At 35.0% G+C, this 17,120-nt stretch overlaps 2 protein-coding genes and 1 pseudogene across 2 annotated transcripts; 2 read left to right on the forward strand and 1 right to left on the reverse strand.

Moving 5' to 3' along the window:
- Positions 1 to 593: 593 nt before the first annotated feature.
- LOC143632458 (uncharacterized) lies at positions 594 to 7,196 on the forward strand. Its single transcript, XM_077100979.1, has 4 exons — positions 594 to 3,574; positions 6,683 to 6,758; positions 6,832 to 6,918; positions 7,011 to 7,196. Exons 1-4 carry the CDS (start codon positions 594 to 596, stop codon positions 7,194 to 7,196), a joined length of 3,330 nt encoding a protein of 1,109 aa, XP_076957094.1.
- Positions 7,197 to 10,281: 3,085 nt separating this feature from the next.
- Positions 10,282 to 13,227, forward strand: LOC143632468 (receptor-like protein EIX2). The gene has a single exon (XM_077100987.1). The coding sequence runs from the start codon at positions 10,282 to 10,284 to the stop codon at positions 13,225 to 13,227; it is 2,946 nt and encodes a 981-aa protein (XP_076957102.1).
- Positions 13,228 to 15,598: 2,371 nt separating this feature from the next.
- LOC143632478 (glutamate dehydrogenase A-like) lies at positions 15,599 to 16,326 on the reverse strand (annotated as a pseudogene).
- Between the last annotated feature and the right edge of the window lie 794 nt (positions 16,327 to 17,120).

Here is a 17,120-nt window from a genome sequence, read left to right on the forward strand (position 1 = left end):
CCGACGAGCTCTTTCACCTTCTCAATTAGGTTTTGTTTTTCGAAGTTGTTTACAAGATCTTTGTAACACGTTAAAATATTATAACTAGCGTTTTACATTGAATTCAATATCAAATATTAGTAGTTATAATTTTTTAACGCGTTACGTGAAGAAAAGATATGTATAGTTTTTATAAATCCAAAATGTCATTGTTCAATAGACGTAGAATAACATTGTTCAAAGGTATTTTAGATAGTTGTTCTTTTTGAATATCAAATAAACAAAGGGTTTAGCATGTTACATGAAGAAATTAATATTCTACAAATTTAACATGTTACATGGAGAAATGCCATGACTTCCACCGAGATCATTGCTATATGTATTTTGAATTTCACCTTTTCATGTTTGTTATTTTTTAATTTGTAATTTTCAAACATTGTTTTTGTTAAAACTCTTCGGAAAAAATATATTTAATAAAATGGTTTTCTAATAAAAGAATTTAAAACCACATATATCTCATCACCCTTCCACCCACAAATCTCATATCTCATATTCATCCTTCCCCCCACATATACCTTATCTCATCACTCTTTCCATTTTTCATCATCACCACAATGAAGACTCTCACACTTCTTCCTGCATGTTTTTTCTCATCTTGCCTATTGTTTCTCTTGGTTTCATCTCTTTGCAGCTTCTGTTTTTGTAATCAAAACTCATATCCTGCTCTATGCATACCCACCGAACGATTGGCTCTTATTGATCTCAGGAGCAATCTCACTGACCATGCAAACCGGCTATCTTCGTGGGTAGGCAAAGACTGTTGTAGTTGGTCCGGTGTCGTCTGCGACAATATCACTGGTCACGTCCATGAGATTCACCTTCGTGGACCTGACTTATTTAATGGACCTTATGACCCCGAAGATGAACTAACGAAACATATGTTGGTAGGATCCATAAGTTCATCGGTGATCAACCTGTTACAGCTCAGATACCTTGACTTGAGCTGCAATGATTTCGGGGGCAGCTCAATACCGGCATTCATCGGTTCTTTCCAAAATCTTATATATCTTAACCTCTCATACTCTAACTTCCGTGGGGAAATTCCTCACCAACTTGGAAATCTATCAACGTTGCATGTCTTAGATCTTTATGGAGCCCAATCTAAAAGCTTCAGATTGGTTTCTAAAAGCTTAGCATGGCTAAAGAATATTAAAGGGCTGCAATACCTGGATATGGGTAGCACCAACCTCATAAAAGCTTCAGATTGGTTTCTGTCAGTCAGCAACCTCACTTCTTTGCAAGAGCTTCATTTTTTTTACTGTGGGTTATATCAGTTACCTAGTAATCCAACAACAGGTAGTTTTATGTCACTTAATGCCCTAGACCTTTCATATAACTTCTTTGAGAATGCTCTGCCTGGGTGGATCTTCAGCCTAAGTAATTTGACTTTATTAGATCTGAGTGGTTGCTCTATTAGTGGTGTACTTTCTGGAACTCATGGTGGTTTCCATAGCATGCCTTCTTTAAGGACTCTTCGTCTTAAAGAAACCACTTTTGTGAATTCTTCGTCCTTACTGAATGGATTGTCTGGCCTAAGTAATCTTCGTTTTCTTGATCTTAGTGACTGTGATATTTCTTCACCGATTCTAGGCAACCTACAGAACTTGTCTTTGATTGAATATGTTGACTTATCTTACAATCATATTGTTGAGGAGATACCAAAATCATTAAGTAATCTTTGCAACATCACTACCCTTGATCTGCTTTCCAACAATTTTTTTGGAAATGTGTCAGAGCTTCTTGAAGGGTTTTGTGAATGTGAGTCACCTAAGTTGGAAGTATTAGATTTCTATAAAAATCATCTGATTGGTCAACTACCTGAAAGACTTGGAAATTTGAAAAATCTGATCTGGATTGATCTCTCTTTTAATCAATTAACAGGGGCCATTCCTGAAAGTATTGGACAACTCAGTAAACTATACTCTCTACGGCTTCAGAACAATTCATTAACGGGTATTCTACCTGAAAGACTGGGAAATTTGAAAAATCTGTCTTTGATTGATCTTTCTTACAATCAATTAACAGGGACCATTCCTGAAAGACTGGGAAATTTGAAAAATCTGTCTCTGATTGATCTTTCTTACAATCAATTAACAGGGACCATTCCTGAAAGACTGGGAAATTTGAAAAATCTGTCTCTGATTGATCTTTCTTACAATCAATTAACAGGGACCATTCCTGAAAGTATTTGGACAATATTCTCTAGTCTATTTTACTTGAACATATCCCACAACAACATTCAAGGAAAGTTGGGAGATGTTAATTCTTTTACACTTGAAGCAACAGTAGATCTAAGTAACAACCGTTTACATGGTAAGCTACCTGGTAATTACAGTACAACAATATTCCTGGATCTTTCTAACAATAGAATCTCAGGATCTCTAGAACAGTTCTTGTGCTCCGGTATTCAAATACCAAAAGTGTTAGGATTTCTTAATCTAGCAAACAATAACATGTCAGGTGTCATCTCAGATTGTTGGAAGAATTTTGGTCACCTAGTCATTCTGAACCTAGAGAAAAACCGATTTTCAGGCATAATCCCATCATCTCTAGGTAATATTTCTTCCTTACGATCACTAGAGATGGATGAGAACAGGCTATATGGTAACTTACCTCCATGGTTACTGAATTCCACCGGCCTGGTAGTCATCAAGCTTGCAGAAAATGAACTTGTGGGAAAAATACCATCATCAATTGGGAGAAATAATACAAGTCTGAGAGTTCTAAGTCTCCGTTCCAACAAACTTGAAGGCAAAATCCCAGATGAAATATGTCATCTCAGTTCTCTTCAGATCTTGGATCTTGCGCATAATGATCTTTCTGGGAACCTACCGACATGCTTTACAAACTTCTCTGTCATGTCTGGAAGGGAGACCTCCGGTCCGATCTATCTGTACGGATATACAAAAATTACTGCATCATTGGTGACAAAGGGAAATACTTATACATATGGCACCATACTTTATCAGGTGACATCATTAGATCTTTCTGATAACAAGTTTTCGGGGCCAATTCCTGATGAACTTGTCAGACTTTCGGGCTTACGATTCTTGAATCTGTCATACAATAATCTAACAGGACGAATTCCCAACCTGTTTAGTCAGAATGAAACGCTTGAATCGTTAGATCTGTCAATGAACCATCTTGAAGGAAATATTCCTTTGAGCATGTCACAGTTAACCTCTTTGAATTGCTTGAACGTATCCTGCAACAATCTTGTAGGTGGAATCCCAACAGGCCCTCAGTTTCAAACTTTTAGCGAGTTGAGTTTCATTGGAAACGCACTTTGTGGGGGTCCTCTTCCAGCGTGCTTACAAAATAATGGCAGTACAGAAGGGATTACTGATGGACATGGTGAAGCTGACGGCGTTGATTGGATCCTGGTGATAGTTACACTTGCTGGATTGGTTGTTGGCTTCTGGATCATCCTTGCCCCGTTGTTTATAAGCAGACGATGGAGGATTACATATTATTGTTTTCTTGAAGAAATCTGGTTCAAGCTTCAAAATTTCATCTTTCTCCTATTCCTACGAAGGTATTGACTTAAATTTTACATTTCTATTACATTCTTTGTTTACGAGTATGAGTTAAACAACTATTCGCTAATAAAAGAATTTGAAATAAAATCCAAGTACCTTTAGTTATAAATATTTTTGCTCATTATTAAATTGACTCACAACAATCTTCCTTACTCCAAATGCATTTCCCCACGAGAGATGTATAAATTGATCTTGACTCAGACATTGATTTGCATTATTTTTATATGAACACAAACAGATATGTTAGCGTACATATGCACACATCTGACGTATACACAAACTTTGCATCCAGGTTTCAGTTGTGTTTAAAACTGATTTTTAAGTTCCTATAAATGTTTTTATGTGTGATTTAATCATGAGTTTATTTGAAAATTATGGTGTGATTGATGTGCTGAAATTAATTTAGTGGAAAACATAGTTTTCAATTGTATTTTATGCAAACAACTACATGTATAAATTGTTTACACCGGTCTTCTTAAATGGAGTTTCGCAACGAGGTAAGAAGTGCCGCAAGTAGACGAAAAAGTAGAACGAGTTATGTATGCATAAAGTGATGTGTTTGAAATTTATTTAATTTTGAAATGGGTAAGCATTTGTTCTAAATTGGTGGGTGATCGAACAAACCTCATTATATATTAGCATTTGTTATAAACTGCTAATTAACATGAATGTGCAATCAAAACTCTCAGCTTACGCAGTCGTTTTACACCAAATTATAGTCTGTCTCATAGGATCCCTTGGCTATTACACAGTCTTTCTATAGGATGTGAAGCAAAAGAAATGAAAATTACACACTTTTTCCTGAAGTTTAGGAAAATGTGTAGAATTTTATCAAGTTGTTCAAACATAACATGTTGAATATATTACATTTATAAGTATGCAGATGTATAAAGAAACAAAAATTAAAGTTTAACTAACATGTGAAAAATAAAATTTTCGACAAAAAGATGTCGGTAGTTTACTGCAAGAACATGAACTCTATATTTGTTGTATATAAATTTTATATTTTATCCTAGTTATTAGTGTTTACATTTGTTCTACAATTAATAAATTGGCTCACATGCAGGTCTCACAAAGAGGTCTACCTAGAAACTAATATCGGAAATAAACTTCGGTGATAAAGTTTGAAAAAAGTGTGTAAAACTAAGTACTATATGCTATTTGAATGTTTGTAATGATTTTCGATACATTTGCTTACGGTGTAAGAAACAATAAATATATATCATGACATCAACATGATATGGGTTGATACGGGTCTTTTGAGTTGACATGGGTGATTTGTAGGTTGATTCATGAGAACCCTTTTATAAAAAGGTCGGTTGGTGTTATGTTTCAAATTAGTTAGAATGGGTTTGTGTTATTTTTCAAACATGTTAGAATGAGTTGATATGGGGCGGCCAACTCCGCGCTAGTAAGTTTTTAAAGCAGTTTCGGGCACATAGAAGCGCAATATGAAGCCTTTACACGTGCAAGTCAGTGTCAGGATGCACGCAATGCGACATCACACGTGTAACATGTTAGATGATTATAATCAAATCAACTCATAGATTACAAAACATATCAAAGACTTGACACCAATTAGACGATTAAAATCTTTTCCGTTTACACAACAGAGAATATAGCGGCTATATTCTCTCTTTGATTATAAATAAATTACCAAAGATATACTTCTAAGCTTTGCACAAAAGGAATCCACAAATCACAAGTTTAATTGTAAATTACATTACCAAAGATCCACTAATCTAATAAAAGAACATGTGAACTAAAGTCATATTAGTTGAAGCATTTCATCGAGCAGTTGGTGTGCATCTGCAAACCATATGTTTTCTCTCATCTACAAACCTGATATCATACCAGTCCTTTTCACCTTTTGAATATTGTGAGTGTTCCCAAACATCATTTGCTACAAAGCATCAATAAGAACTTATATAAAAGATGAACCATAACAAGTGGATTGATTAAAGATCCAAATATTCCTATATTTCCAAACCAACTAGCACGTTACAAAAGAAAGATGTAGCTTTGATATCAGCCACCACCACCTTATTCTTGAAAATTTTATTATTCCTATATTTCCAAACCAACTAGCACGTTACAAAAGAGATTGCTTGTATAATCAAACACTCTTCCTTATTCTTTATTAGCTTGATCGGGTATTCAAACTGATCCTTAACCGATTCAAAGTAGGAAGAACCCGACAATTTGGCCCAATTTTGTAGTCAAATCAGCTCATACATTACAGAACTTATCTAAAATCTTTTCAGCAATAAAACATGTGAAATAAAGTCATTTTAGCTGAAACATTTCATCAAACAGTTGGTGTGCATCTGCGAACCGACCTTATGTTTTCTTATATCAACAAACTTGATAACATACCATTCCTTTTCACCTTTTTGATTTTGGTGAGTGTTCCCAAACATCATTTGCTATAAAACATTAGCAAGAACTTATATAAAATATGTACCATAACAAGTGGATTGATTAAAGATCCAAATATATTCACACGGGCATTTTATCGAGCAGTTGGCGTGCATAATTTCAAAACACAAGAATCTTCATAGAATTAATCAGTCGTGTTAAAAAACAAAGTCCAAGTTGAAAGATTGGTTTGCTAACACTAACTGTGCTGGGGTATAATATAACTGGACTTGTTTTTGTTTATAATTTTGATCTCTGTTTATATTCCTGCAATTGTTGACTGATTTTGGTGAGAATTGGTGTAATCTGTTAAGTGATTATTGTCCCACATTGTTGTGTTGTTAGGGTCTGTAGTCTGCACTCACGAAACAGAACAGACCGGACCAGAACGGGCCTAAATGAGCGGAAATGGCTACCTTTGGTGTGGTTTGGTTTGGATGGTCTGATGAAATACCACATTTGCTCGTTCCTACAAGAAGTTCTTTTTGGTGGTGAATTGGTTTGTGTTCTGCTATGGAAACTTTTTATTCACACTCAATTCTCCATCATAACCGCAACATACCGTAACTTCCGTCACGCTGCTCGTCTTCGACTCTTTAATATCTGATTTGCCACTTCTATGATTTTCATTATTCTAATTCTAATTTGGATTTGGTTTTTATTTTTCTTGAAATCGTCGATTGAAGAGAAAATGCAGGAGACGTTAAAGCCAAGTTCATCATAGAAGCAGCAAATCACCCTACTGATCCTGAAGCAGACGAGGTACCGTTTACATATAAATTATGCAAATTTATTAGATATATTACTTACTTCTATATATGTTTTATTTCTGTAGATTCTTTCAAATAAAGGAGTTATAACTCTTCCTGATATATATGCAAATGCTGGAGGTGTGACTGTTAGCTACTTTGAGTGGGTTCAGGTATTAATCTGATTAAAAAACACTTCGATCATTTTGGTTTTTCTCGTATATGTATCGATACAAATTCTCATTTTTGGTGTTTGAATTTGCAGAACATGCAGGCATTTATGTGGAACGAAGAGAAGGTGAATGAGGAGTTGAAGAAATACATGACAAAAGCTTTTCATAGCATCAAAAACATGTGTCGAACGCACGATTGCAACCTTCGGATGGGCGCCTTCACATTGGGAGTCAGTCGAGTTGCGCGCTCCACCGTCTTAAGAGGATGGGAGGCTTAAATAATATTGATTTGCTTATATTAATCTATGTACAATCTATACTCGAAGATTCGTGTCTGGTCACATATAATAAGTAGTGTTGAATCTTTTATAACTCAACAAGGCCCCTTTTTGGGTTGTTAGAAAGATGTATACCACTCCAAAAAAATTGCTAATTTGTTATTGTCATTCCATACGCTGATTGTTTAAACAAAATTGATTTCATCATCGTCTACTCACGGATGTTAAGAAGAAGGGTATTTCATATTCAAATTTGAAAAACCGAGATTCGAACCAGTTATACATGAAGTTTCTTTAATTCTAGTTTGAATGTGAGTTTATTTAAAAGAAATTGCAATTTTGATAAGCCAGGTAATCCAAAACATATTTGAAAAATAGCCCTAGTTGAGAAGAAGGTGAAGAAGCTCATTGGTTAGGAGGCTGCCAGAGGAAGGAGATAGATGTGCTTAATTCAAATGTCAAATACTAATTATGATTATTTAATGTGTTATAAATATCTTTTAAATAAACTAACGCTTTAACACATTACATGAAGAAAATAAGTGGTTTTTATAAATCTAAAGTGACATTGCAAAAAGTAAGCAGTTTTTTATTTTTTTAGTTTTTTTTTTATAAATCCAGAATGACATTGTTCAAACGTGTTTGGATGCTCTGATGAAATGCTGCATAGATCACCAAAATTTACACCCTAACGAATCGTTGCTACATGGATTTATGCAGATAAAAGAAGGATGTCTTTATTGAAGTTGCCTAATTGATATGGCATGTTTACATTTAATGCTTCAATAGACATATATATGCAGATTTTTATGGTTGCAAAACAGTCTTATATAAAATTAAAACCACATATATCTCATCACCCTTCCCCTACATATCTCATATCTCATCACCCTTTCAATTCATCGTCACCAGTCACCACAATGAAGTCTCTTACAATTCTTCCTGTATCTTTTTTATCGTCTTGCCTATGGTTTCTCTTGGTTTCATCACTTTGCAGCATCTGCTTTTGTAAGCAAAGCTCAGATCCTATTCTATGCATACCCATGGAACGATTGGCTCTTATTGATCTTAGGAGCAACCTCACTGACTATGCAAACCGTCTATCTTCTTGGGTAGGCAAAGACTGTTGCACTTGGTCAGGTGTGGTCTGCGACAATATCACCGGTCACATCCATGAGATTCACCTTCGTGGACCTGAGAATGACACCGAATATGAACAAATGCTAGGTGGAACCATAAGTCAATCAGTGATCAAACTGTTACAACTCAGACATCTTGACTTGTAACTACTTTGTGCAAACCTTGATTCCAGAATTTATCGGCTCTTTCAAAAATCTTATATATCTTAACCTCTCATATTCGGGATTTAGTGGGGAAATTCCGCACCAACTTGGAAATCTATCAACATTGCGTGTCCTTGATCTTCATAGCGAGCCTTATGATGTTGATCTTCTTCATTCTAAAAGCTTAGCATGGCTAAAGAATCTAAGAGGATTGCAACACCTGGATATGGGTGGCACCAAACTCACAAATGCTTTAGATTGGTTTCCGGTAATCAACAACCTCACTTCTTTGCTAGAGCTTCATTTTTCTAAGTGTGGGTTAAATCGGTTACATAGTAATCCAACAATAGTTAGTTTTAGGTCCCTAATTGCCATAGATCTTTCATATAACTACTTTTGACAGTATGCTGCCTGGGTGGATCTTCAGCCTAAGTAATTTGACTTTATTAGATCTGAGTGGTTGCTCTATTAGTGGTGTACTTTCTGGAACTCATGGTGGTTTCCATAGCATGCCTTCTTTAAGGACTCTTCGTCTTATAGAAACCACTTTTGTGAATTATTTGTCCATACTGAATGGATTGTCTAGCCTAAGCAATCTTCGTCATCTTGATGTTAGTAGGTGTGATATTTCTTCAAAAAAAACATATGCTAACAATTTTATAAATAGTAGGAAAAGTATAGGCTAATCTTTTGAGGAGACAAACATAATAATCCCTTAATGAATCACTTTACATTCTGAAATAGTTTCGCATGTGTTATTATTTTGTTTATTACAATGCTTCTCTATAATTATGTATAATTATTACAAAATAGATAGATTTTATATAATTAATAGAAGTACATTTATTAGCAATTTATAAAACATTAAGAACTAATGGCTGCAAACAACAATGCTGCGAATATTATGGCCGCAAACATTTAGGAGATGTTAAAGCCAAGTTCATCCTACGAGGTACCGTTTTATATAAGCTCATATTTAAAATATATACGATTTATTGCCATAGATTTTTGTGAAAGGTCTGTTAATTCTTCCTGATTTGAACATTAACAATCAAGTTCAAGCATAACAGTCGATTAGAGCATTAACAATAAAAAATTAGATGATATGTGTTACTCTGTTAGGCTGCGTTCAAACAAAACTGATTTCATCATTGTGTGCTCATCGGATGATAAGACGTAGGGTATTCATATTCGAATTGACTTGAAAACTCGAGATTCGAAGCAGACACAAATTAAGTTGCTTTTTAATTTTAGTTTAAATTTCGGTTAGAATTTCAATATACTTAAAAGAAACTGCGACTTTGATTGTAAAACAGATTCGAAAAAAACAATTTGAAATGTGCTTAGTTAGACAATATGTTTTTTTTAATAGTTGCAAAACAGAGTCAATTTTTTGTAGAATATAAAAAAACAGTATTTTTCTTAGTTAGACCAGTGAATTTTAGAAAAACATAAACGGATAAAGATAATACACGTCATCACAAGTTATATAAGTTATTTGTGCGAAAGTTGAATTAACAGGAAATAAGGTGACTTTTTTATTTCTCATTTTAAAAGTACTGAAAAAACTTAAATTCTGTTTTCTTTAATTAGACAAAGCACCTCTTCAAATATATATTTTTTTAATTTGTAATTTTGAAACAGTGTTTTTTTAAAAGTCTTCAAGTCAACAGACAAAATGATATTGAATACAAAGGTTTTATAATAAAAGAAATTTAAAACCACACATATCGCATCACCTTAATTCCACATATATATCATATCTCAATATCTCATCATTATTTCCATTCAACATCACCACAATGAAGATTCTCACACTTCCTCCTGTATGTTTATTCTCGACTTACCTATGGTTTCTCTTGGTTTCGTCACTTTGCAGCATCTGTTTTTGTGATCATAACTCAGATCATGTTCTATGCCTACCCACCGAACGATTGGCTCTTATTGATCTCAAGAGCAATCTCATAGACCATGCAAATCGTCTATCTTCTTGGGCAGGCAAAGACTGTTGCACTTGGTCTGGTGTCGTCTGCGACAATGTCACGGGTCACGTACAGGAGATTCACCTTCGTGGGCCTTACTATGATCAAAGGTTAGGAGGAACCATAAGTTCTTCAGTGATCGAATTGTTACAACTTAGATACCTCGACTTGAGTTACAACAATTTTGGTGACATCTCGATTCCAGCATTCTTCGGTTCCTTCCAAAATCTTATATATCTTAATCTATCATATTCAGGATTCAGTGGGGAAATTCCCCATCAACTTGGAAATCTATCAACATTGTGTGTCCTTGATCTCTCATACTCATGTAGTCTTTATTCGAAAAGCTTAGCATGGCTAAGGAATCTTAAAGTGCTTCAACAACTGGATATGGGTGGCATCGACCTCGCCTTCGCTTCAGATTGGTTTACGGTAATCAGCAACCTCACTTCTTTGCTAGAACTACATTTCCCTTCGTGTAGGTTAAAACGTTTACCTAGTAATCCAACAACAGTTAGTTTCACATCCCTTATTGCCCTAGATCTTTCGTATAATCACTTTGACAGTATGTTGCCTGGGTGGATTTTCAGCCTACATAATATAGCTTATTTAGATCTGAGTCATTGCCATATAAGTGGTGTAAATCCCGGACCTCATGGTGGATTCCATAGCATGCCGTTTTTAAGGACTCTTTCTCTTTCAACAAACACTTTTGTAAATTCTTCATCCTTACTGAATGGGTTGTCTAGCCTAAGTAATCTTCGTCGGCTTCTTGCTAGTGAGTGTGATATTTCTAAGCCGATTCTAGGCAACCTACAGAACTTGTCTTTGATTGAATATGTTGACTTATCTTACAATAGGATTGCTGAGGAGATACCTAAGTCATTAAGTAATCTTTGCAACATCACTACCCTTTATCTGAGATATAACAACTTTTCGGGTAATGTCTCCGAGCTTCTTGAAAAATTTTGTGAATGTGAGTCACCTAAATTGGAATTGTTATCTCTTCAATATAATAATTTGATTGGTCAACTGCCAGAAAGACTAGGAAAATTAAAGAATCTGATTCAGATTAGTCTTGGTAACAATAACTTAACAGGGACTATTCCTGAAAGTATTGGACGACTCAGTAACCTAAGGTATCTCGTTCTACATTATAATTCATTAACAGGTATTCTGATCAAAAACCACTTTGCAAATCTAACATCATTGAAGCAGTTGTGGGTTAAGGATAACAAGTTGGTGTTTAAAATAAATGTTAACAACTGGATTCCACCTTTCAAACTCCAAGTGTTGAGCGCAGGTTCTTGCAGTTTAGGCCCTCATTTTCCTTCATGGATTCAATTGCTAACAGACTTAACGTCTTTAGATGTATGCAATGCAAACATATCAGACACTATCCCCAATTGGTTTTGGACTACATTCCCTTATGTAGATTACCTGAACATATCCCACAACAACATTCAAGGAAAGTTGGGAGATGTTATATCTTTTGCACCTGGAGCAGTACTAGATCTAAGTAACAACCGTTTACGTGGTGTGCTACCTGGTAATTTCAGCACAGCAATTATCCTGGATCTTTCTAACAATAAAATCTCAGGATCTCTAGAACAGTTCTTGTGTTCTAGCATTCAAAACCCGCGACAGTTAGAATTTCTTAATCTAGCAAACAACAACATGTCAGGTGTTATCTCAAATTGTTGGATAAACTTTCTTTATCTAAAAATTCTGAAGCTAGACAAAAACCAATTTACGGGTATAATCCCATCATCTCTAGGAAATATTTCTTCCTTACGATCACTGGAAATGGATGATAACAGGCTATCCGGCAAGTTACCTCCATGGTTACTGAATTCCACCAGCCTAGTAGTCATCAAACTTGCAGAAAATGAATTTAGGGGAAAAATACCATCATCAATAGGGAGAAATAAAACCACAATGAGAGTTCTAAGTCTCCGTTCTAACAAACTTGAAGGCAAAATCCCAGATGAAATATGTCATCTCAGTTCTCTTCAGATCTTGGATCTTGCTCATAATGATCTTTCTGGGAACCTGCCGACTTGCTTTACAAACTTTTCTATCATGTCAGGAAATGAGACCGCATGTCTGATTTTTCAGTACCGAACTTCAATAATTACAGCATCGTTGGTGACGAAGGGAAATACTTATACATATAGCACCATACTTTATCAAGTTACAGCATTAGACCTTTCTAGTAACAAGTTTTCAGGGTCAATTCCTGATGAACTTGTCAGACTTTTGGGCTTACGGTTCCTGAATCTGTCACACAATGATTTAACAGGAACAATTCCTGACTTGTTCAATCAAATTGGAAAGCTTGAGTCGTTAGATCTGTCAATGAACCATCTTAATGGAAATATACCTTTGACCCTGTCACACTTAACTGCTCTGAATTGGTTAAACGTGCCATACAACAATCTTGTAGGAAGAATCCCAACAGGCCCTCAGCTTCAAACCTTCAACGAGTCCAGTTTCACTGGGAATGCGCTTTGCGGGGATCCTCTTCCTGCATGTTTACTAAATAATGGCAATCCCGAGGTGACTACCGACGGACATGATGAATCTAATCACATTGATTGGATCCTAGTGATACTTACACTTGTTGGATTGGTTGGTGGTTTTGGGATCATCCTTGCCCCGTTGTTTTTAAGCATAAGATGGAGAATTGCATATTATAATTTTCTTGAAGATTTCTGGTTCAATCTTCAAGATTTCATCATTCTCCTATTCCTCGGTAAGTCTTGACCTTGATTATATTTTTCTATTACATTATTTGTTTGCTGGTACGAGCTAAATGTCTGTTTGATGGTAAAATTAAGATTTGAAAATAAAGCCCAAGCACCTTTTCTTATGAATATTTAGAAGAAACTTTTGAAAACATTTTATTGTATTCTAGAAATTGAAGTAAAAGTATTGACAATATATAACCATGGATTCTAGTAATCTATTTACAAAATCAGGTAACCTTCAAACCATCTTTTTCCCACCTCACACTTGAAAGATGCACAAATTGATTTTGTGATCATATATATATCTTTCAAATAGGATCCCTTGTCACTCACATATATAATAAGAAATGTAATTTACACACTTTTTCTTAACATTACATGAAAATGTGTAGATTTTTATCAATTTGTCGACACATAAACATGCAGAATATGCAAAATTTATGAATATGATGTGCAATGCGGTTATGATGGAAAGTTGAGTGTCAATAAAAAGTTTCCATAGCAGAACACAAACCAACTGCTCGATAAAAAGCCTGGGCGAATATATCAAATGAAGTTTAGGAACACTGACAAAATTCAAAAGGTGAAAAGGAATAGTATTTTATCAGGTTTGTTTGTTGATGAAAGAAAACATAAGGTTTGCAGATGCACACCAACTGCTCGATGACATGCTTCAACTAAAATGACTTTATTTCACATGTTTTTTTTTACTATATTAGTGGATCTTTGGTAACTTATTTATCATGAAACTTGTGATTTGTGGATTCCTTTTGTACAAAGCTTAGAATTAAATGTCATGAATCTTTTGTATGTGTGGCTATATTCTCTGTTGTTTAAACTGAATTGATTTTAATCACCTAATTATATGTTTTGTAATATGAGCTGATTTGATTATAATCATCTAACGGGTTATGCGTCAACCAGCACCGGTTACGCGTTTGATTTCACATTGGCTTCATATTGCGCTTCTATGTGCCCGATACTTACTGGCGCGGGGTTGGGTGTTCCAAAGCAACTTATTCTAACCCATTAAAAAACGTACGCAAACCCATTCTGACCCATTTGAAATATAACACCAACCGACTTGTTTTATAGAAAGGGTTATCTCATGAATCAACTCACAAATCATCCATATCAACTCAAAAGTTTTTTTTAAAGGACCCATTTCATGTTGATGTCATGATATATATTTATTTATTTATTTTTACATCGTAAGCAAATGTATAGAAAATCATTACGAACATAGCAATAGCATAAATCCCAAGTACTTAGTTTTACACACTTTTTTCAAACTTGATCACAGTTTATTTCCAAGATTAGTTCCTGGAGGGTCCCTCTTTTATGGACCAAGCTACATAGACCTCTTTGTGATATTTAAGATTTTGGAAAGAACTGATGAATGCTGGTATCGAACTGTACCCAAAATCGTTGCAGCTCAAGTCAAGGTATCTGAGCTGTAACAGGTTGATCACCGATGAACTTATGGATCCTACTAACATATGTTTCATTAGTTCATCTTCGGTGTCATAAGGTCCATGAAAGTCAGGTCCACGAAGGTGAATCTTGTGGACGTGACCAGTGATATTGTCGCAGACGACACCGGACCAACTACAACAGTCTTTGCCTAACCACGAAGATAGACGGTTTGCATGGTCTGTGAGATTACTCTTGAGATCAATAAGAGCCAATCGTTCGGTGGGTAGGCATAGAACAGGATCTGCGTTTTAATCACAAAAACATATGCCGCAAATTGATGAAACCAAGAGAAACCATTGGCAAGATGAGAAAAAACATACAGGAAGAAGTGTAAGAGACTTCATTGCGGTGATGATGAATGCAAAGAGTGATGAGATATGATTTGAGATGTGATTAGATATATGTGGTTAAATTTTTTTTTTATTAGAAAACCATTTTATTAAATATAATTTTTCCGTGGACTTGAAGACTTATAACAAAAACAATGTTTGAAAATTACAAATTAAAAATAACAAACATGAAAAGGAGAAATGCAAAATGCTAATTATAATATTTTTAACGTGTTATAAAGATCTTGTAAATAACTTCGAAAAACAAACCTAGTTGAGAAGGTAAAGGAGCTCGTCGGTTAGCACATCCACTATGGCTGTTTTGCGAATCTGTTTCGAATTACCTTGGCTTCTTGGGGTTTAAATTTCTTCCGAGTAAATTCAAATTTGAATCTAACTCGATTTAGAATTAAAAAGCAACTTAATTCATATCTGGTTCGAATCTTATTGATTTAGAATTAAAATGGAAGTGTATCTGTTATTTTGAGTTATTGACCTCAAATGTCAACATTAGAAGTTTTCATTTGACATCAGCGTTTATCATAATAAATGTTTCCAAGATAAGACTTTTATGTTTTGCAGTTACACTAACTGTTTTCTAGGCACATCTCTAAAATGTTTATATATAACTTGAAATAAATCTATAAAAACAGGCATTAAATGGTAATTTAAAAAGAAAATTCAAAAAACATGGCAATACCTGTTAAGAACACCACCTAGGGCGCATGGTACAAGTACATCACATTCATGAACAAGTAATTCATCAGCATCCATGCCATCTCCACCATCAAAACTACTTAAGCTCCCATTTTTCTCTTTATGCCCAAGCAATGCAGGTATATCAATACCATTTGGGTTCTTTATCGCTCCGGTAACATGGCAAGTAGCGCTTCTGTGGCATAAACACCACCACGGCCCGTTGCAGCCTCCCTTTCCAGTGATCCACCAAGATCCTAGAAATCAAGGGCATGCTATAATAATTCAAATAGTCCAATATAGTTATAAGAAACTCTATATTGATATCATAAATGCTTACTAATGGCTTGCCGGTCACAATAGCCGGCGAGTAACCATGGAATTTCGAGTTTTCATCCAAAATCCAAGCCATGGTCTGTCAAAATTCTTTAATATATTAAATTAGAAGAATCATAAATATGATCAACAGTACAAACCTGACCATTGTTACCCATATCTGGAATGTCGGTATTTACTCCAATAAGATCATGAATCTTTTGAGTGAAGACACGGGTATGTCGTTCAAGCTCACTCATTGACAATTCATTTGGTGAGCACCCGATTATAAGCAAAAACAAGTCCAATTATACCCAAGCCCAGTTAGTGTTAGTAGTCCACTCAAACCAGTCTTTCAACTTGGAGTTTGTTTTTTAACACGATTGATTAACTCTATGAACATATTTTAGCCTTTCTACATTGTTTTGAAATTATGCACGCCAACTGCTCGATAAAATTCCTGTGTTAATATATTTGGATCTTTAATCAATCCACTTGTTATGGTTCATCTTTCATATAACAAATGAAGTTTGGGAACACTCACAATATTCAAAAGGTGAAAAGGAATGGTATGTAATATGTTATCAGGTTTGTTTGTAGATGAGAGAAAACATATGGTTTGCAGATGCACACCAACTGCTCGATGAAATGCTTCAACTAAAATGACTTTAGTTCACATGTTCTTTTATTATAATCAAACTTGTGATTTGTGGATTCCTTTAAGCAAAGCTTAGAATTCTCTGTTGTGTAAACTTCATTGATTTTAGTCACCTAATCAGCGCAATATGAGCTGATTTGATTATAATCATTTAATGGGTTACCCGTGTACCGGCACAGGTAAAAGTTTGATGTCGCATTGTGTGCGTCCTGACACACCGAGTTGCACCTGTAAAGGCTTCATATTGCGCTTATGCGTGCCCGATACCGCTTTACACGCTTACTGGCATGGGGTTGAGCGTCCCATTTCATGTTGATGTCATGATATATATTTATTGTTTCTTACATCGTAAGCAAATGTATAGAAAATCATTACAAAACACCAATATCATATATCCCAAGTACTTAGTTTTACACACTTTTTTCAAACTTGACC

This window comes from Bidens hawaiensis, unplaced genomic scaffold (assembly GCF_021521415.1).
Source record: "Bidens hawaiensis isolate Kalapana, Puna unplaced genomic scaffold, B.hawaiensis_p1.1 tig00000512_1, whole genome shotgun sequence".
Lineage (NCBI taxonomy): Eukaryota > Viridiplantae > Streptophyta > Magnoliopsida > Asterales > Asteraceae > Bidens > Bidens hawaiensis.

Excerpts from the sequence above, each read along its gene's own strand:
- LOC143632458 (XM_077100979.1), top strand. The coding sequence starts at position 594 with ATGAAGACTCTCACACTTCTTCCTGCATGTTTTTTCTCATCTTGCCTA. Across the intron at positions 3,575-6,682 it reads TTTCTCCTATTCCTACGAAG|AGAAAATGCAGGAGACGTTA; the intron begins GTATTGACTTAA and ends CGTCGATTGAAG. Across the intron at positions 6,919-7,010 it reads GCTACTTTGAGTGGGTTCAG|AACATGCAGGCATTTATGTG; the intron begins GTATTAATCTGA and ends TTGAATTTGCAG.
- LOC143632468 (XM_077100987.1), top strand. The coding sequence starts at position 10,282 with ATGAAGATTCTCACACTTCCTCCTGTATGTTTATTCTCGACTTACCTA.